At 39.9% G+C, this 22649-nt stretch overlaps 1 protein-coding gene across 1 annotated transcript; it reads left to right on the plus strand.

Moving 5' to 3' along the window:
• Nucleotides 1-21718: 21718 nt before the first annotated feature.
• On the plus strand, nt 21719-22237 carry LOC103424950 (uncharacterized). The gene has a single exon (XM_008363036.2). It carries the CDS (start codon nt 21719-21721, stop codon nt 22235-22237), a length of 519 nt encoding a protein of 172 aa, XP_008361258.2.
• Nucleotides 22238-22649: the final 412 nt, after the last annotated feature.

Below are 22649 nucleotides of genomic sequence, written 5' to 3' on the forward strand. Positions count from 1 at the left end.
TGTAAGAAGATGTCATTATTGCAGTATATGCATAATATCTTGCAAGAGACTAAGTAGATGCAAGAAATGGATAGAGTCCACAATTAACTGGACCTCTAAAAAGCATCCTCCTCGTAGTAAGATCCTTGACATTAAAGTTGTTGATGCACAAAACCGGAGGTCTTGGAACAACGTAAATCCGACCGTGAATCTGCAAGTAATGTAAATAACGCAAGATGTATCGTGGTTTACCCCAAGGTTTGGGCTACGTCCACACTGAATATGTATTTATTTGAGGGAGAGAGAGCTCTGAGAGTGAGAGCTTTGAAAGGGGAAATGAGCCTTAGGAATTGGCCTTGTAAATGGCCTCTCCTCATTGTGAATGTGAGGGGTCATTTTATAGAATAAGGACTCCTCACTTATTACATATTTGCCCCTTCCTTTATCATATAATTACATTTAAGTCCCCATAGTATTTGTACGAGATCTAAATACGAGGCCCTAAATATGGTATAAACAGTAGTCCTCTAAGTCTTCAGTCAAAAGAGTCTTTTGGTTGGAGACTTGAAATTTAGTCCATGTGTGGGCTGAAGTAACTAGATGTTGTCTTGAACTGATGCTTGATATGAGGCGGTGCCCAATCTGAAATGATGCTTAACTAGAAGTAGCACATGCTGTGAGGCTGCTCGGCTAGTGGCTTATGTTGCCTTGGTTGGCTCGGCTTGTGGCGTTTGAAGGTGAGGGAGTCCCTTTTATAGAATAAGGGCTCGCTCCTCAATACATAAATGATGGGCTAGAGTTGATGCTCGTGGCGAGGCGGTTGCTCAGTAGGCGGCGATGCTCTTTAATGGTGGTGAGGGAGTCTTTTTTTATAGAATAAGGGCTCGCTCCTCAATACATAAGTTATGGGCTAAGAGTGATGCTCGTGGCGAGGCAGTTGCTCAGCTGGCGGCGTTGCTCTCTAATAAAGGTGAGGGAGTCTCTTTTATAAAATAAGGGCTCGCTTCTCAGTACATGAATAATGGGTGCTCTCTAATGAAAGTGAGGGAGTCCCTTTTATAGAATAAGGGCTCGCTCCTCAATACATAAATAATGGGCTAAGTCCTCCAAGTATTTGTCATGAGGCCCAGTTGAGGCCCAAAATATGGTACATAATGTAGTCCCTCAAGTCTTCGGTTAATAGAGTTTGTTGGCTGGATACTTCAAATTGAATCCGTGTATGGGCCGAAGTGGCGGTTGTTCGGAGGTGGTATTTGTATACCCTGCACTGAAGCTTTGTAGGTGAAGCTTTGCAAGTGAAGCTTTGAAGCTAGAGCTCTATAAATGAAGCTTTTGAAGCTAGAGCTTTTGTAAATAAAGCTTTTGAAGTTGATTGACATGAGTGATGCTCATGAATGTTTATGTTGATTGACATGAGTGATGCTCATGGATGTTGGCATGAGTGATGCTCATGAATGTTTATGTATGATTGGATGAGTGATGCTCATGAATGTTTATGTATGATTGACATGAGTAATACTCATGTATGATTTGAAGTACTGGGCATACTTTTGATCACCTGGTTGGTGGCATGAAGGAGAGTACGGGTTGTACATTTCATCACCTGGTTGGTGGCATGAATGGCTAGTTGCCAAATGATATTAGAGTACGAGTTGTACATTTCATCACCTAGTTGGTGGTAATAGTGGCAGGTTGCTGAATAATTTTGGAGTACTGGGCGTACTTTTGGTCACCTGGTTAGTGCTATTTTGGGCTTATGACCTTCGCCCTCCACAACATGCCAACCCATTTATTTTTGGGCTTTGCCCTTTTTTTTTACCCTCTGATGGGGTTTATACAGATGTCTCCAAAAAATAATAAATTACATCATACAAAAACAATAAAAGAAATTCACATCATTCTTTGCTTTTGCTTGCTCTTTTCTTTTCTGCTTTGCTTTTATTTTGTTTCCTCTTTTGCTTTTGTTTCTCCCCATTCCATTTCTTTGTCTTCTATCTTTTGGCAGATGGCAGACAACGCCCAAGTGGAATAATAATGGAATTGTTGTAAGACAGCTTATCTTCTGCCTGGTTTTCCACTGTGCCTTTCTCTCTTTTGCTTTTGTGTTTCTGCTTTCTGCTTTTGATCATTCCAGATCTGCGAAAGTGCAACCAACGACGGAATTCCTCCTCCTGAAAAACTCCCATGTCGTCCCCAGCGCCTTCCCACTCCCACCCATTTCTTTCTCAGTTGATTACTATTTCTTGTTGTTGAGATTCCCTTCCTTCAAAGTTCATCAACCTGACTGACCTGGACCTGCACAATTGAAACTAATATAGCAGATCCGATGAGAGATGGAGGATTTAACAGCTTGCTTTTGGCGTTAGCAGAATATGCCGAAGGTGAAGCTTCGTGTCGTTTCAAAACTGGACGTGACAAAAGCTTGTGGCCGTGACAAAAATGGAGGGATTGCTAGATTTGCACCATTGTGGCTGATTGGCGCACTTGAGTTCAAAACAAGCTCCACAGCTCAAGCCGCTATTAAAGAGAGCCATGCTCAGCGTAGTCGTGTTCACTCCGTAGCCCTGGTTATACAGATTTCCGTACCCACAAGCTCCTCTTATAGTTCCAGAGGCATCGCCTTCCCTGTCACACATTCATCTAAAAAGTACAACTTTTCCACCAAAAATCTGGACTGGTTGATTGACAGGAGTGACAGGAGCCATCTGAGTCGTCAATCGAGAATTTAGGGAAGGGCGTCGGCTGCTGCGGCATAGAGAACGGAGCCTGAAAACCCAAAGCCGCCAGCAGACTGAAGCTGTTGAAATGACGGCGTTTGCTGCAGAGTTTGAGAAAATAACAGAGTGTTGAATAAGGAGCCGCCGAAGCCACCGTCATTCAGAAAGGAACAGAGAAATCCTATGGTTTTGAAGCAAAACACTGAGGACGGACGGTTCTGTAGGATCGAGGCTATGTCGGTTGGGATGGTTCTGTAAGGTTTTGCCTCTGTTCCAAAATCCTGGTGAGATCGAGGACCGTCAAGGACGTATCAATAAAAGCCGTCTGATCATCATGATCTACGGGATCCTGACCCGACGGTGGCGCTAGAAGGAGGGCTTGGGAGGATTGACAGAGGACTATTGGCACCAACTGAGAATGTTTGACGTTTTGCATGTGCCTGCTTTTGGTTTTCTTGGGGTTCTCCAAAGTTTTGGATTTTTGGGTTTCTTAAAACGCAGGAACTCATGCTTGAGAAGCTTGACATGGTGATCTTCCCAGTGCTCAAAGGAACGTTCTTCTACCTTGAAAAAGTGGAGAGTTGCTTTCCTGAAGGATTGTCTTTCCTCAAGATTCGATTTTCCCAGTGTTGCTACTAGTACCTTCTCATCAACTCTAAGTCCTGAGAAAGCCTTGGTGAAAGTTTGCAACTCAGGAGTAAGAGCCATCGTTTGTGTTGATTCTGTTGGTGTTTGGTTCTTGGGTTTCTGCAGATTCACGGTGGAAGTGAAAAAATGAAAGAGAACCGACACAGCTTTTCTTGTCGACTCCCACAGACGGGCCAAATGTTGATGCACAAAATCGGAGGTCTTGGAACAACGTAAATCCGACCATGAATATGCAAGTAATGTAAATAACACAAGATGTATCATGGTTCACCCCAAGGTTTGGGCTACGTCCACACTGAATATGTATTTATTTTAGGGAGAGAGAGCTCTGAGAGTGAGAGCTTTGAGAAGGGAGAGAAGCCTTAGGAATTGGCCTTCTAAATGGCCTTTCCTCATTGTGAGGGTGAGGGGTCATTTTATAGAATAAGGACTCCTCACTTATTACATATTTGCCCCTTCCTTTATCACATAATTACATTTAAGTCCCCCGAGTATTTGTACGAGATCTAAATACGAGGCCCTAAATATGGTATAAACAAAAGTCAAATGGATTAAGAGTTAATGAACACCAATTGTCTTGAAGAAACATATTCGCATAAAGGAGATCATGCTTCAATTGAGGAACATGTAAAGGTGTTTTAAGTAAAAAAGAGCATGAGTGAAGAATTGGCAAACCTTGGCCATCTATAATGTATACTTTGTCAAGACCAGTGTAAGGTTGAGGATTTTGAAGATTGTTGATGTTGTTTGTCATGTGTGAGCTAGCACCAGGATCAAGCAGCCATGGAGGAAGAGATGATGTGTTGGAAGTGGCATACATTGCAAGCTTAGTAGGAAGAACTCTTCCTTGAAAATTTGGATCATGTGATTAAAGCAATCAATGGCAAGATGACCAAGATCTTCACATATTTAACAAGGCACAAGTCTGGTGTTTGAAGATCAAAAGTTACGATTTCCACCATGATTATTGTATTGATTATAGTGTGTGCGATTGTTATAATTTCTCTGAGAATTATTGCTCTGATAATTTCCACCACGATTGGACTGAAAGTTGTTATGTGGTTGAGCAGTGAATGCTTGCTGTGAAGGTACATTTGGTGTAGGAAGAAGTGGAGCATCAGAAGTCGCCTGAACGGGATGGAAGGCCTGAAAAGAATCAGTAGAGCTTTGTTGTTGCTTCTTCTGAGCAAGAGCCACTTCCTTACTGAGCAAGAAACCATGAATAACATCAACAGAAGTGTCAGCAAGTCTAAATTGAACAGAGTCTACAAAGGCATCATAATCATCAGGAAGTCCATTGAGAATTATGTTGAGAAGATCGTGATCATCAATTGGAGCACCATTTGCACCCAAAGCATTATTGCATTCTTTGATGCGTTGCATATACTCAGAGATCGAATATGTGTCTTTGGTTATAGATTGAATATTCGATCGAAGATTCGATTGAAGTTGATGAATGTGCGATCAAGAGACAACACCAAAAAGTCGTTCAAGATTATGCCATAGCTCTCGAGTGGATTAAACACTGACAGTGAAAGGAATAAGATCCTCAGATAAAGTCAACTTAATCCAAATGATGATGTTTTGATCCTTCGCATACCAAGCCTCAAAGGATGGATTTGGAATTGAAGTGATATTTCCAGTAGAGTCGACAAGAAATTGAGGCGGCGCTGACTTATATCCATTAATAATTCTGGTAAGCTTGTAACGGCAGAAGATCGGTTCGAAGAGAGATATCCACATAAGATAGTTGTGATGCTTGAGTTTTGTCTAAACCATGCTGCCAATGTTGTTGATCATAGTGGAGTTAATGGACACCTGATACAAGGAATTAGGGTTAACACTAGAAATACAACATATTTTCCACTATATGAATGTTCCTACATTCCTACCAATTTCCCAACTTCTTGTGCTTTGTATAGCAAAAAAAATTCCTTTTCTTTTCTTTGATAGATCTTAAATCAAATTAGTCATTTCTCTCTTCTTTCTTGACATAGCGGGGAAGAGAGGTCATCTTTTGCTGTTAGTTCTTTGCAATCACAATTCACTACAACAACAACAACAACAACAAAGCCTTTTCCCACTAAGTGGGGTCGGCTATATGAATCCTAGAACGCCATTGCGCTCGGTTTTGTGTCATGTCCTCCGTTAGATCCAAGTACTCTAAGCCTTTTCTTAGAGTCTCTTCCAAAGTTTTCCTAGGTCTTCCTCTACCCCTTCGGCCCTGAACCTCTGTCCCGTAGTCACATCTTCGAACCGGAGCGTCAGTCGGCCTTCTTTGCACATGTCCAAATCACCGGAACCGATTTTCTCTCATCTTTCCTTCAATTTCGGCTACTCCTACTTTACCTCGGATATCCTCATTCTCAATCTTATCCTTTCTCGTGTGCCCACACATCCCACGAAGCATCCTCATCTCTGCTACACCCATTTTGTGTACGTGTTGATGTTTCACCGCCCAACATTCTGTGCCATACAACATCGCTGGCCTTATTGCCGTCTTATAAAATTTTCCCTTGAGCTTCAGTGGCCTACGACGGTCACACAACATGCTGGATGCACTCTTACACTTCATCCATCTAGCTCGTATTCTATGGTTGAGATCTCCATCTAATTCTCCGTTCTCTTGTAAGATAGATCCTAGGTAGCGAAAACGGTCGCTTTTTGTGATCTTCGCTAAATTGCTCCGGTCATTAGTGTGGATAAGTATATAAATGGATAGAGATAGGAAAGCAAACACAAGATGTACGTGGTTCACCCAGATTGGCTACGTCCACGGAATAGAAGAGTTCTCATTAATTGTGAAGGGTTTACACAAGTACATAGGTTCAAGCTCTCCTTTAGTGAGTACAAGTGAATGATTTAGTACAAATGACATTAGAGTACAAATGACATTAGGAAATATTGTGGGAGAATGATCTCGTAATCACGAAACTTCTAAGTATCGGAGTGTGGTATCATCTTGACTTGCCTTATCTGTCTCATAGGAAGATGTGGCAGCTTCTCTGGAAGTACTCTTCCTCTATCCAGGGGTGGTATCTTTAACTGGTGGAGATGCACAAGGTAATGTATCAATTTCACTTGAAGCTTACTTGTAGTTTCAGGCTTGGTCAAGCGCGATACAAACCATGTAGTAGGAGTCCCCCAAGTCGCCGAGCTAGAGGATTTGCTGAAAGAGGTGACAGACAAGGTAAGCAATCAGAGCTCCGGCTGATTGTTCACCTTCTCCCCATCTTGCAGCAGCATGAAGGATAAAGAGAAGAAAAATGAGAAGAGATGATATGGGATACTTTTGTTTTTGAAGAAGTAACTTTCCACAGGCTTATTCTTGAACTGAGCTGGAGGGTTTTCTGGTTTCCTCCAGAGTATAAGGCCGACTGAAGAATTTGAGGGTCAAAACAAGTCCATCAAATCTAGAGTACGTTCGACCCTGCTGATATGGGATACTTTTGCTTTTGACAGAGTAATGGATGGATCGGCACGTGTGCTGTTACGCTTGTCTCCACATGCTTCCTTGTATCCTTCACACTTGCCCTATCTGTTCCTCAAGCAGATGCGGTATCTTCCCTGGCAACATAAGATGTTGAAGATGAGTACTCGAGAGCAATGCCAGGTAAGTAATCAGGTAAGGGGTTCCAGGCTGTCAGTTTCTGGCTGGGAGCTTGATTTCAAGTGCTGACTGATTGCTCTCTTTCTCCTTGTCTTGCAGGTAAAAACAAGGCCAAAGGAAAAGATAGGGAAAAAGCATGATATGGGATACTCTTGCTTTTAACCCTGATGATATGAGATATTCTTGCTCTAGTATAGCTTGTTTGCAGAGGTATTATCGGGGGGAAAGAAAGCTGAATATTTCGAAAGGCTTCGTTGGGAGTGCCCTCTCAGATATGAGGAAGGGTTGAGCATTTTTGCCGGTCTGCCTGTCCGTTGGGGATGGAGGTCGACATATATAGGAGTCTCCCTAACAACAAGTAGTAATGCTATTCCTTTACCCTGCTTGGTCATAGCACGGTAGTGGGAGCTGCCAGCTTCACATGTTTTAACTCTGTCAGAGCACTTTGAAAAAGTGGTATGTGGTATCTGGCTCTCGAGATTCGGAGAACGATGCTTCTTCGATTTTTGAGAAAGCAATCATGGTGGGGGTCTGGCTCTCGAGATTCGGGGAGCAGTGTCTCTTCGATTTTTGAGAAAGTAATCATGTTGGGAGTCTGGCTCTCGAGATTCGGAAGGCGGTGCCTCTTCGATTTTGGAGTAAGCAATCTTGTTGGGAGTGTTTTCTCGGATGTGAGTAAAGGTTGGGCATGTTTGCTAGTCTACCTTGCCACGAAGCACAGAGGTTGACACACAGGGACTTTCCAATTATCCAGCAGTGGTACTGTTCCTTTACCCTTGTGGGTAATAATATGGTAGCTAGACCTTCAAAATTTATGTGTCTAAACTTTGTTAGTGCTGTTTCTTTGCTATTCTTTTACCTTTCTTGGTCAGAGCGATGTAGTGGGAGCTGCAAGCTTCACGTGCTCAACTTTGGCAGAGACTTTGACAAAGTTATCTGTGGTACCCATGAGCTATTGTTGCGTGTGGGAAGTGGGTGATTGAACAGTAAGATTCATGTGCTTTCTACTTCACCAGAAGTCTTCGACAGAATGCCCATAATTTCCGCAAAGCTGAGTGTGCGTGTGACAGGTGCTGACAAGGCTAGAAAAGAAGGTGCCTCTTCGATTTCTGAGATCGGCCCTCGTGGTCTCTGAGCAGCCCAGCTTTTGAGAAAGCGAGCGCCTCTTCGATTGATTCGGAGAACGATGTCTCTTCGATTTTTGAGAAAGCACTCATGCTAGGGGTCTGGCTCTCGAGATTCGGGGAGCAGTCTCTTCGATTTTTGAGAAAGTAATCATGTTGGGAGTCTGGCTCTCGAGATTCGGAGGGCGGTGCCTCTTCGATTTTGGAGCAAGCAATCTTGTTGGGAGTGTTTTCTCGAATGTGAGTAAAGGTTGGGCATGTTTGCTAGTCTACCTTGCCACGAAGCACAGAGGTTGACACACAGGGACTTTCCAATTATCCAGCAATGGTACTGTTCCTTTACCCTCTCTTCGATTTTTGAGAAAGTAGTCATGTTGGGAGTCTGGCTCTCGAGATTCGGAGGACGGTGCCTCTTCGATTTTGGAGCAAGCAATCTTATTGGGAGTGTTTTCTCGAATGTGAGTAAAGGTTGGGCATGTTTGCTAGTCTACCTTGCCACGAGGCACAGAGGTTGACACACAGGGACTTTCCAATTATCCAACAGTGGTACTGTTCCTTTACCCTTGTGGGTAATAATATGGTAGCTAGACCTTCAAAATTTATGGGTCTAAACTTTGTTAGTGTTGTTTCTTTGCTATTCTTTTACCCTTCTTGGTCATAGCGATGTAGTGGGAGCTGCAAGCTTCACGTGCTCAACTTTGGCAGAGAACTTTGGCAAAGTTATCTGTGGTACCCATGAGCTATTGCTGCATGTGGGAAGTGGGTGATTGGACAGTAAGATTCATGTGTTTTCTACTTCCCCAGAAGTCTTCGACAGAATACCCATAATTTCCGCAAAGCTGAGTGTGCGTGTGACAGGTGCTGACAAGGCTGGAAAAGTAGGTGCCTCTTCGATTTCTGAGATCGGCCCTCGTGGTCTCTAAGGAGCCCAGCTTTTGAGGAAGCGAGCGCCTCTTCGATTTCTGAGATCGGCTTTCGTGGTCTTTGAGCAGCCCAACTTTTGAGAAAGCAAACACCTCTTCGATTTATGAGATCAACCCTCGTGGTCTCTAAGCAGCCCAGCTTTTGAGAAAGCAAACGCCTCTTCGATTTCTGAGCAGGCGCCTCTTCGATGTCTGAAGCTCCGTCGAGTGCAGCTTTTTATAAGGGCTGGCATTAAGTTCCAAAGCACACTTGAATCTCCACCAGTAGAAGCTCCATTGTTGCACTTCTAAGATCTTGATTTGTCCGACCTCTTCTCTCTTCAATACCTTTGAAAATGTCTGGCCCCTCCGACCGTCGTTTTGACTTGAACCTTGTTGAAGAGGCAGCCCCGCCTTCTCCAGACAACATATGGCGCCCATCCTTCGTCTCCCCTACTAGTCCTCTTACCGTTGGGGATTCCGTGATGAAGAATGATATGACCGCTGCGGTGGTGGCCAGGAACCTTCTCACTCCCAAAGATAACAGACTACTTTCCAAACGGTCTGATGAGTTAGCTGTTAAGGATTCACTGGCTCTCAGTGTTCAGTGTGCAGGTTCTGTGTCTAATATGGCCCAATGCCTATTTGCTCGAACCCGCCAAGTTGAATCATTGGCGGCCGAAGTGATGAGTCTCAAACAGGAGATTAGAGGGCTCAAGCATGAGAATAAACAGTTGCACCGGCTCGCACATGACTATGCTACAAACATGAAGAGGAAGCTTGACCAGATGAAGGAAACTGATGGTCAGGTTTTACTTGATCATCAGAGATTTGTGGGTTTGTTCCAAAGGCATTTATTGCCTTCGTCTTCTGGGGCTGTACCGCGTAATGAAGCTCCAAATGATCAACCTCTGATGCCTCCTCCTTCTAGGGTTTTGTCCAGTATTGAGGCTCCGAATGATCCCCCTCCGATGCCTTCTCTTTCTGGGGCTCTACCGACTGCTGAGACTTCTCCTAAGCAACCTTTGTGAAGGCTCCATCTTGTTTGTTTATTTTGACTCATGTATATGTACATATTTGTAGCTTATCGGGGATATCAATAAATAAGTTTTCCTTCATTTCAACGTATTGTGTTAAATACACCAAAGCCTTCTTCGCTAAGTTCTTTGAATTTTCTTTTGTTGAAGCTTGTATGTTGAAGCTTTCTGAGTGGAGCATGTAGGTTGGGGTAGTGTTCCCTTAATTTTTCGAGTGAGGAAAACTTCTCGGTTGGAGACTTGGAAAATCCAAGTCACTGAGTGGGATCGGCTATATGAATCTTAGAACGCCATTGTGCTCGGTCCTGTGTCATGTCCTTCGTTAGATCCAAGTACTCTAAGTCTTTTCTTAGAGTCTCTTCCAAAGTTTTCCTAGGTCTTCCTCTACCCCTTCGGCCCTGAACCTCTGTCCCATAGTCGCATCTTCTAATCGGAGCGTCAGTAGGCCTTCTTTGCACATGTCCAAACCACCGTAACCGATTTTCTCTCATCTTTCCTTCAATTTCGGCTACTCCTACTTTACCCCGGATATCCTCATTCCTAATCTTATCCTTTCTCGTGTGCCCACACATCCAACGAAGCATCCTCATCTCCGCTACACCCATTTTGTGTACGTGTTGATGCTTCACCGCCCAACATTCTGTGCCATACAGCATCGCCGGCCTTATTGCCGTCCTATAAAATTTTCCCTTGAGCTTCAGTGGCATACGGCGGTCACACAACACGCCAGATGCAGTCTTCCACTTCATCCATCCAGCTTGTATTCTATGGTTGAGATCTCCATCTAATTCTCCGTTCTTTTGCAAGATAGATCCTAGGTAACGAAAACGGTCGCTCTTTGGTATTTCTTGATCTCCGATCCTCACCCCTAACTCGTTTTGGCCTCCATCTGCACTGAACTTGCACTCCATATATTCTGTCTTTGATCGGCTTAGGCGAAGACCTTTAGATTCCAACACTTCTCTCCAAAGGTTAAGCTTTGCATTTACCCTTTCCTGAGTTTCATCTATCAACACTATATCGTCTGCGAAAAGCATACACCAAGGAATATCATCTTGAATATGTCCTGTTAACTTATCCATTACCAACGCAAAAAGGTAAGGACTTAAGGATGAGCCTTGATGTAATCCTACAGTTATGGGAAAGCTTTCGGTTTGTCCTTCATGAGTTCTTACGGCAGTCTTTGCTCCTTCATACATATCCTTTATAGCTTGGATATATGCTACTCGTACTCATTTCTTCTCTAAGATCCTCCAAAGAATGTCTCTTGGGACCTTATCATACGCTTTTTCCAAATCTATAAAGACCATGTGTAAATCCTTTTTCCCATCTCTATATCTTTCCATCAATCTTCGTAAGAGATAGATTGCCTCCATGGTTGAGCGCCCTGGCATGAACCCGAATTGGTTGTCCGAAACCCGTGTCTCTTGCCTCAATCTATGCTCAATGACTCTCTCCCAAAGCTTCATTGTATGACTCATTAACTTAATACCCCTATAGTTCATGCAATTTTGTACGTCGCCCTTATTCTTGTAGATAGGCACCAAAGTGCTCGTTCGCCACTCATTTGGCATCTTCTTCGTTTTCAAAATCCTATTGAAAAGGTCAGTGAGCCATGTTATACCTGTCTCTCCCAAAACTTTCCACACTTCGATTGGTATATCGTCTGGGCCTATTGCTTTTCTATGCTTCATCTTCTTCAAAGCTACAACCACTTCTTCCTTCCGGATTCGACGATAAAAAGAGTAGTTTCTACACTCTTCTGAGTTACTCAACTCCCCTAAAGAAGCACTCCTTTCATGTCCTTCATTGAAAAGATTATGAAAATAACCTCTCCATCTGTCTTTAACCGCGTTCTCTGTAGCAAGAACCTTTCCATCCTCATCCTTGATGCACCTCACTTGGTTTAGGTCCCTTGTCTTCTTTTCCCTTGCTCTAGCTAGTTTATAGATATCCAACTCTCCTTCTTTGGTATCTAGTCGTTTATACATATCGTCGTAAGCCGCTAACTTAGCTTCTCTGACCGCTTTCTTCGCCTCTTGCTTCGCTTTTCTATACCTTTCACCATTTTCATTGGTCCTCTCCTTGTATAAGGCTTTACAACATTCCTTCTTAGCCTTCACCTTTGTTTGTACCTCCTCATTCCACCACCAAGATTCCTTTTGGTGTGGGGCAAAGCCCTTGGACTCTCCTAATACCTCTTTTGCTACTTTTCGGATACAACTAGCCATGGAATCCCACATTTGGCTAGCTTCCCCCTCTCTATCCCACACACATTGGGTGATTACCTTCTCTTTGAAAATGGCTTGTTTTTCTTCTTTTAGATTCCACCATCTAGTCCTTGGGCACTTCCAAGTCTTGTTCTTTTGTCTCCCTCTTTTGATATGTACATCCATCACCAACAAGCGATGTTGATTAGCCACGCTCTCTCCTGGTATAACTTTGCAATCCTTACAAGTTATACGATCCCCTTTCCTCATTAGAAGAAAATCTATTTGTGTTTTTGACGACCCACTCTTATAGGTGATCACATGTTCTTCTCTCTTCTTAAAGAAGGTGTTGGCTAAGAAGAGATCATATGCCATTGCAAAATCCAAGATAGCTTCCCCATCCTCGTTTCTCTCCCCAAAACCATGGCCACCATGAAAACCTCCATAGTTGCCTGTCTCCCTGCCCACGTGTCCATTTAGATCTCCTCCTATAAATAACTTCTCCGTCTGAGCAATTCCTTGCACCAAGTCTCCAAGGTCTTCCCAAAATTTCTCCTTCGAAGTCGTATCCAACCCTACTTGAGGTGCGTACGCACTAATCACATTGATAAGTTCTTGTCCTATTACAATCTTGATTGCCATGATTCTATCTCCTACCCTCTTGACATCTACAACATCTTGTGTCAAGGTCTTGTCCACGATGATGCCAACACCGTTTCTCGTTCTATTTGTGCCCGAATACCAAAGTTTAAACCCTGAGTTTTCTAGATCCTTTGCCTTACTACCAACCCACTTAGTTTCTTGTAGGCACATAATATTTATCCTTCTCCTCACCATAACTTCCACTACTTCCATAGATTTTCCCGTTAAGGTTCCTATATTCCACGTTCCTAAACGCATTTTGCTCTCTTGAACTCTACCCTTCTGTCCTAGCTTCTTCACCCTCCCCCGTCTAATAGGATCAAAGTACTTCTTTTGTGTGTCCCGTGTAAAGTTGATAGGAGCATATGCTCCTAAACAACTTTGAGTGGAGTCGTTCGAAAAGAAGTTTCTACGGCCCCCTTGCTCATTTAACACTGCATCCGGGTGCCGATGGAAATACAGCGACCCTTGCTCACTTATCACTGTGCTCGGGCCACACAGCGCGCCACTTACGGGTGACGCCCTAGCTTTAGCGCGATTTTGTTCTGGATTCATTTTCATAAGGATTCGACGTGATCATAGAATGCCGGCTGTCGACTACCTGACGCCCTCCCCCTCCTCCTTTATCCGGGCTTGGGACCGGCAATGTAAAATTACATAGGCGGAGTTGCAATCACAATTCACTAAAGAAAATAATTTAAAATTTCAAGCTTCAATGGCTCAGATAACGGAGGGCTTCAATTCTATCCTAACCAATCCAGGAAGTTCTGTTTTGAACATTTAGTAAACACTTTATTATTGTTGTAAATATGCAGTTAGTTTCAACTTTGTTGTATGTAAATATAGTTTCCTTGCAGATGGTGTTTTACCGCAGTGACGGAAAGTAATGATACTTATGCACTTAGGTGCGAGTTTGATCCCTACCGAATCCCTTGTTGGAAATGTGCCTAAAAGTCAATCATGAGATGATACTTTATAGACATTTCACATATTAAACTAATGTAGTAATCTAACGACTAATATTATTATTAAAGCCGTCTTATTAAATGTTATACGCCTAAACAATACGTCCAAAAATATGTAATAAAGAGAATGTCATCTAAAAGAGTAAGATTCAGGAAACCTTTCTCTTTCATACACATATCTTAAATGTTTCTAATCATATGATCATCAACATTGACAATCCAGTAAGATTAGTACATATTATGACTTGTCTTAATAGATAGTGACTAGTCTCGAATCATTGTATAAAAAACACCAAGGTAAGTATGTAGATGCTCAATACGAAATGAGCTCACTGAACACGATCAAACATGAATTCTCGTACTCATGTCATATAAGAACTCACTAGTTGGAAAATGCAAAGTAGTCATTTGATCTGAGACACCATAGTTGTCTTGTGGATACGTCTTTGATTATTTAATGATGCGTCAGAACCTCATGGTTTGCGGCTCACTGATTTATTCATAAAGACATGTGAGTGTACAACAAATGATCTCTAACCTTCAAACCATTGATGGATAATACTCTATAATATGGTTCAAGAGTCTTTGGTCAGAGCACATAAATATGATTTAGGAAGTATATTCGAGATCACATTCACAGTAATCATATTGACAAGAAAAACACATTAGATAGTAGACATGAACAAACAATCAACCAAACAATGTGATCAAGAATATTGATATAGAGATGGACTGTATTGTATTGCAATTTCAACTAAATAAGTTCTTCACCTCTTCTGCTTAGTTTGGGTAGGCATGACATACTGCTAAGTGTCACTCATGATTTGTGGAAACCCTAAAGGTTAGCAATCACTAGACTTCATTAAAAGGAGAACTAAAAGTTGGCTTCAATTCACAATCGAATTGTAAGAGCTCTAATCCCCATTACCTCGCTAAATAGAACCTAATAGATCGTACACCGTGTAAGATAGAGAATGAAGAAATAACGAAGTTGAGCAAGAACAATCAAATGGTTTAATTTTTTGTGGGTAAGATTAGTTAAAAGTTATTAATCATGCGAATAAGTTCAAATTGGGCCATATGTTAATTCCGAGTTTCAAAGCCCATAGGCCTTGAACCATCAAGCCCAACAAGTTAAATGGTTTAACAACTTAAAATTAAGAAAATGCCAAAAGGTTCACTAGGCCAAGTGTAGTCATCCATATAGAGAAAGTGTGAATTTTCTCATTAAGTCACAAAATAAATGGACTACATATATGGGATTATAAGCCTAATCTCATTAGGGATTTCAAGAGGAAAATAAGAAAACACAATGCTCTCTTTTCTTTCTAGGAGGCCAGCCACCAAGGGAGAAGAACACTAGCATCTTCCTCTCCCTTGGTCACTCATCTTCTCTTCAACCATCAAACTTTGGTGTGGAGACTTAAAGGCTTCCTCTCTTGGAAGCTTTGGAGGCTCCTATTCCTCTATCCAATTCTAAGAAGCCAATGAATCCATGGAGAAAGAAGCAAAAGAATGAAAAAACCTCTTTTGGGTGATTAGCCTTTACAAATGCAAAGAAGATCTACAGAAGTATAATGGATTCTCAACTCTCTTTTGTGAATTTGAGTTGACTCATGCTTCACTACACTAGTAGGCTTTGAATTTCAGGGTATGATTTGATTTGAGTGCATATGAGTTAGCTTCTGCCTTTTAATTGTTAATTGCTTTATGCATGTTGCTCAAATAATCTTAATTTTTTCAATTTTTTCCTTCACCCTCCTACCTAACAACTAACAATTTTACCCACTAACACTATTATTTAATATAGTTTACTTATTTAAAACTAAAGGTACAATATTGAACCATACGTTTTAGACGATGTAAAATAATAATAAAATAAAACAACCATATCAGATTTATTCATTTATATATATGCCGTGTTCGTATCGACTCACATGTTGATCCTCATGCAAAATGATTAAAATAAGAATAAAATACTGTGATAACTTATATTATTCATAAAAATGAGAAAAATAATCATTTTACTAATGTAATAATAGTTGAATACTGTTAATCGTATCAATTATGTACACATTGAGCTCCATGCTCGTACATATTTGAAGTCATGTAGCTTGTCATGCCCAAGATAGCCACGTAACATGTCGAATATGTAAACTGTAACTCTCAGGATTGGTGATAATTTGTAAGCTTGAAACTACATCGGACTCATTTGGTATGCATGAATATGATTGGATTGGAATGGAGAACTCTCAAATGTTAAGGATTCAATTTTACTTGGGTCTACTGCAACCCCTTTAGCTGTAATGATATGCCCCAAATATTCTATACGTTGAAGGTGAAAATGAATGTTTTTTTTTTTTATTTGGAGAGGATTAGTAGATGATTTGCTGTGAAGGAAATTTATCCATTCTAATCCTACTATTTAAAGGAGGATTGGAATGAATAAGTTTTCTTCATAAGTAATGCATGTTTATATCCCCTAAGAGATCATAATTTTATACTATTTTCCCTTAAAATATCTTTAATTACTAAGTTATTAATTCTAATTTTATCATGTGTGCCAAACGAGCTCATTGTCTGTTAAGTTATATTAGGGAGCCTTTCTAGTGGGATTGTGGGAGTCCTCTTTCTGAAAAAATAAGTGATCATTGTTAGTCACATCCACTATATTCACTTTTTATTTAATTAAAAATTAGATGATCAAATCAATTAAATAGGCATTATAAAGATAGACATGGCATGTTGCCTACACAATTGACTCATGAAAATGTTAGTCAATTCAATGAATTAGGCAAATTAAGTACGTAAAATTATTATGTTTTCATCTATATATAACATCCACTTTATCTTTTAACTTTGACATTTAGACACTTTTGGGAAGGGTAGGTGTTGATGAAGTGGAGGTTAGGTGTGGATGCGGAAGGTTTACATTTTTTTGTGAAAGAATAGAACTACAAAAAACACACATACTCTTATGATCACAACTAATGTTGTTACAATACTCTATGGCTTTAAATGCACAAAAATATTATGTCTTGTACAAAATGAATTGGAAAACTGAGTTTGATTCTTATAAAATTGAAATCAAACTTTGTGAGCTGAAAATTTTGAATTCTATAAGAGTAATTCTAATTGTAATATATCGAAATTGAAATGGCACCCGAGCCAAAAAGTAATTTGGTGGACAGTGGAGGACCCTACATAGATTGGCCATTAAGATTCAAGGTAGAAATTTTATGATTGTGTCCCAAAAATACACGTTAAAATAGAATTGTTTTAACTTTAACCACATTTTCCATGTTCCTCCCGTGCCTTAGTAATCAGTGGGTGAGACTGTCAGACCTACTTTTTCTTGCAATTTCTGGTGTAATTTCCTTCACTCATTTTTCTCACCAACATATTATTATAATTGATATTTCAACTCCTATAAATGCCACCTTCATCTGCTTCCCCCTCATCCCAAAATCTCACAGCCTTCATTCAACACTCTGCTAGAAAACCCTAATCAACAAATCTGCAACAAAACCCCATTTTCTCTTCATCTCTTTCTAGAAGCACTTAAGTTAAAAGCCACTTCTCCAACTTTCAGCTTGGAAGTAAGCAGCTGATCAGCTGAGCAGGAAATTAAGAAAGCCTTTTTGTTTGATCAATAATTGCAATGGCAAAGCAGATGCAGATGAGATTGTTGTGTTCTTGGATGGAGGCTGCACCTGCAGTTTTGATATCCCACAACAAGACTTCAACTTGTCCTGAACTAGAGACAATAACTGAAGAGTGGGAGCTGGAGGCTGAAGAGAAAGACCTGCAGGAGTCCAAAAAATGAAAATTTTCTTCTTCTCATGTCCTGATTGTTAATTTACATATACATATATATACATATATATATGTATGTATATGTATATGTTTTTTTTCAAGTTTTTGTGTGAACTTGTAGAAGTTTTGGGACTTGGGTTGAATTATAGGACCCTAAAGTTTTGAGGTTATGTCCAAACAAATGAACAGAATGTATAGTTTCAATGGCTTCCGTTCCATCTTATATCTTATGGAGGAAAAAAAGATGCCTTTGTATGTCTAGTTGATGTAATTTTAGGGCTAGATTTTTGGAAGGATTTCATTTTTTTGGACGTTATAACTGATTATTCATCAAAAATGTTGATTTCTGCAATGCTGTTGAAACCAAAGAGATGTTAAACCTTCTTAAAGCACAATCATGACTCTCTCCCATAGGTTCGTAGAGGAATGATGAACCATAGAACAAGACACATTCTGCATAATATCTAACGGATTTCTTGGTTCGGGCCGAAGAAGAGGATGTAAAAGCGAGTATGTTTGGCATTAATTGGGACATTTAACACATTAACAATGAACTTGAAAAGGTCTGTCACATGTTGATCACCATGCAAAACAACATAAGAACAATATTAAAATACTACAATAACTCATATTATTCATAAGAAAATGAGAAAAAAATAATCATTTTATTATAATAATAGCTGAATAGTATTAATCGCATCAATCATGTACACATCGCCCTCCATGTTCGTACATATTTTGAAAGCATATAACATGTCGTGCCTGAGACAGGCACCTATTATGCCGGTTAAACTGCACCTCTTAGGAGTAGTGATAATTTGCAAAGCTTAAAACAAGAACATTGAGTGCTCAATTATGAGAGGTGAACTTCACACAATGTCGCACATGCTTTTTAATTTCTAATTATCAGATTGGATAATTAAATAAAATCCACGAAATGATTCAACATAGTTGTATAAGAAGCTAATAAGGATATGTGTTTGTCATTTCTCCTCAAGAGCCTTCATAGTGGGAATCTTTCTGAAAAATAAATATCATTGTTAGGCATCTAAACCATCAATTAGATCCACTTTAAATATCATACCTTTCAAAAATTAGTCCAATAGATAATTGTCTAGCAATCTAACTAAAAAGTTATTATTGACATTCTAAAATAGTATTATAGATGTTGCTCTAGTGAAATAAATAAATGAAAACTAATGAAAATGATTTGAAAACTTTGAGTTTTAACGATAAAGACAAAATAAAGGGTAAAGTGAATAGTACCAAGTTTGAATTTTTAATGTAAAAATGTTGTTTTTTCGTTAATGTGAATAGTATTGCGGGTTTTCCGTTCAAACTCTCAATAAATAAAGGAGGAAAAAGTACTTGATAACCTTTTTTCTACTACCATTAACAACTCTCTTTAATTATCATTTTGATTGTTTAGAAACACTATGTTAATTTGTTTACTTAATTAAAATTAGGTGATGAAAAGAATTTTGATTCAAATGATTCTTTAGATTAATATTTAAGTAGACCCACAAATAATGGACATTTTAAACGTTTAGGGGAAGGATAGGTGTCGATGAATTGAAGGCTATGTGGACATCAACTCATTGCACCAACTTTTAAGACCGCACTGATTTGATAGTATTTCATTTAGTTATATTATCAAACAGACAGACTAAATGCTCACTTTTAACAACATCAATAATATCTTTAACTTGATAATTATCATCTGCACAATCTATTAGGTGTGAAATTTTATTATAAAAAACCTCGATATTAGTTAGAGCGTGATTAGGATATTTAAACTCTTCTTCTCTCAAAAATGCAATGAGTGTGGGATATTTCCACACGCTCCTTACGTGGAACCCCAATTTGTGGGTCACATATAGGAGATCTACACATTGATAACTACGTGGAGTCAAGAAAACTCACCCTACATGCAAGGCCAATGGTCCCACCATCATCGTGCTGGGCCAAGGGGATTCACCAATCACGTGGCAATACAGGCCACTCCCTGGCTCTAATATCATATTAAATTATCAGAGAGGCGGGCCAAAAGCCTACTTCTAACAATACCGATATTGTCTCCAACTTGGTATTTACCACTTACACAATCCGTTAGGTTTGAAGTTTTATCATAAAAAGTCTCAGTATTAGTTAGAGTGGGGTTAAAATATTTAAACTCTTCTTCTCTCATAAATACGGTCGTTGTGAGATATTTGAACAGTAGATTGGATCTACACTTTACCTTTTTTCTAAAAAAAAAGTCTATTATTATTATGGAGAGGGAAAAGAATTCGAAACTATTATAGCAATTTAGGAGAGAGGAATTTTTGAACCTGGAACTCATGTGTAGAAACCCAATACCCTATACCCTAGGATGTTAGACGGCATGCAAGATCTATACTTTTTACCCTTTTTCACGACAATTAAGAAATTGTCAATTCAATTGGTAATCGAATGTTATAGAAATGTGACTTCTTGAACTAATCAATGAATAGTATTACAAAATCAATATATGGTTATAAGTAAAAAAATTTATTGTGGAAAGAAATCTTATACAAATTACAAGAAGTACTTGTTTTACAAGAAATGGTAAGGTAGGTCTCGGCTGCTCCCAAGTCTCGAACCCGAGACCTACCGCTCATGGGCGAAGGCACTTGCCATCGCACCAAGTGCGACCTCTCCCAGACCCTGCGTAAAGCGGGAGCCTTGTGCACTGGGTACGACCAGCCACCGACGGAGTTTGAACCCACACTGTTATGCAAAGGCTCAACACCTTTCCACCGTTGTGTGGTAAAGGGCCACTTGCAAAGATGACCTTTTGTTCACAAACGATTTATCTTTCCTTAAGCCCTAACTCACCCAATAAAATCCCAGTGCAACTCAAATTGAAATCGTTTTGGTTTCACACTATTTTCTACGTTTACTGCAAATTAATTCTCATAAAAATTGCGAAGAAGAAGACAAACCCCAAAAACCAAGCAACCTGAATTTGCTTCTTCTCTACTTTCTCCCGCCACTCTCTGGTTCAAATTTAATGATTTTGTTTTGGTTGGATATTTCAACAATGGACATCAAAATGAATTGATATGTAATGTGGACTTGCTGCATATGTATAGGTGCTGATACTTCTGTACACAAGTGTGGAAGAACCGAGGAAGGATAGTCTTTTGTAAAGGGTTTCGAGTTTGATCAGTAGAAAAAAATGGTGCAAAGTCTGTCACTGAGTGCTCTAAGATTATTTCTTCATTGGTGCAATAATTTTAAAGACAAGCGCAGAGCAAGAGTGCTAATGAGGATACTTTAGGAATAAAAGTGGGTGGGAAAATAGAATTTTAATTTTTTTAACTTTTTATGGTGGTTGGAATTATAATGTGGATGGACAAATAGGACAATGGAGTGGGTCTAGTAGTTCTCTAAGACCATCTCCAACCCTTGGGCTAAAAGCCAAATTTTTTAGCCCGGAAAATTTAGCTTTTAGCTCAGAAACAGTTTTTTTACTCCAACCCTTCTGGCCTAAAATTTTAGCCGGGATTATTGAAGAATGAACTTAGGCTAATTTTTTTCTTAAATTAACTAAAAAAAAACAAATTATGTAGACTATCGTAAATTAATTTGATGAACGTTTTAATCTAAAAATATTTAAATTCCGATAAATATTGAAAAATCACTAAATCGATACATGAAACTCATGAAACACCATGGAAGAATATGAAAATCATGATAGAGATGTATAAACACAAAATACAAAAAACACACAAGACACGCAAAACACATGTGTAGCACATACACATGTGAAGGACATACAAAACTTTCAACTTTCACCAATCATTCAACTTTCACCAAACTTTCAACTTTCACCAATCTTTCAACTTTCACCAATCTTTTAACTCATCAATCATCCTCTATATAAGCACAAGTTGAATATCAGTTGATCACACAATCTTTCAACTTTCAAAGTGTTTTTGTTTCCCAAAAATCCTCAATATCTCATCAATGGGTGATAGAATAAGGTGTAGCAGGGCAATGCAGATGGCACAATACAAAGCAAGCCTTGACATTGAGGATACATAAATGTTCAACGCAGAAGCTGAACTTGCAAACTCGCTTAGGCAATATGAGCACCATGTCGAATCTAGCTATCATGGTTCTGTCACGGGGCATTCATTTGTGCAGCGTGATAGAAAAGAGTGTCATGACCGAATGATGAAATATTATTTTATCGAGCGTCCGAGATTTCATGCTCATGATTTTCGGAGGCGGTTTCGGATGAGGAGAGAGCTTTTTGATAGCATATTGAACACATTTGTCAATCATGACCACTACTTTGCAAGGAAGATAGATGTCGTCGGCCGACAAAGTCTATCACATCATCAGAAACTCATATCTGCATTTCAGATGCTAGCTAATAGATGCTCTGCAGACTTAACTGATGATGCTATTGAGAACCTGAACCACTTTCGTCAAGCAATTCAAGCCATATATGGAGCCACATACCTCCGTAAGCTAAATAGTGAAGACTTGAAGAGGCTTCTACGCAAGGCAGGCAAAATAGGTTTCCTCGATTGTATGCATTGGGAGTGGAAGAATTGAATTGTCCTATTGCTTGGGTTGGCCAATTCAAGGGCCATCATAACAAGTCAACCATCGTGCTAGAGGCTATGGCGTCTTATGACACATGGATTTAACATGCATTCTTCGGCACTCCTGGATCAAACAACGATATCAACGTTCTTTGGTCTTCACCTCTGTTTGATGATGTTGTCAATGGATGGGCACCATAATTTCGATACAAGGTAAATGGTAATAGGTATGAGCTAGGTTACTACCTAACTGATGGTATTTATCCTAGTTAGTCTACCTTTGTCAAAAATTGTTCTCATCCCGATAGTGCAAAGAAGAAATTATTTTCGCAGAGGCAAGAGTCTTATAGGAAGGATATGGAAAGAGCGTTCGGGATGCTACAAGCTCAATGGGCCATTGTTAGAGGGCATGCAAGACTTTG

Source organism: Malus domestica, chromosome 04, assembly GCF_042453785.1.
Source record: "Malus domestica chromosome 04, GDT2T_hap1".
Classification (NCBI taxonomy): Eukaryota; Viridiplantae; Streptophyta; class Magnoliopsida; order Rosales; family Rosaceae; genus Malus; species Malus domestica.

Excerpts from the sequence above, each read along its gene's own strand:
- LOC103424950 (XM_008363036.2), top strand. The coding sequence starts at position 21,719 with ATGTTCAACGCAGAAGCTGAACTTGCAAACTCGCTTAGGCAATATGAG.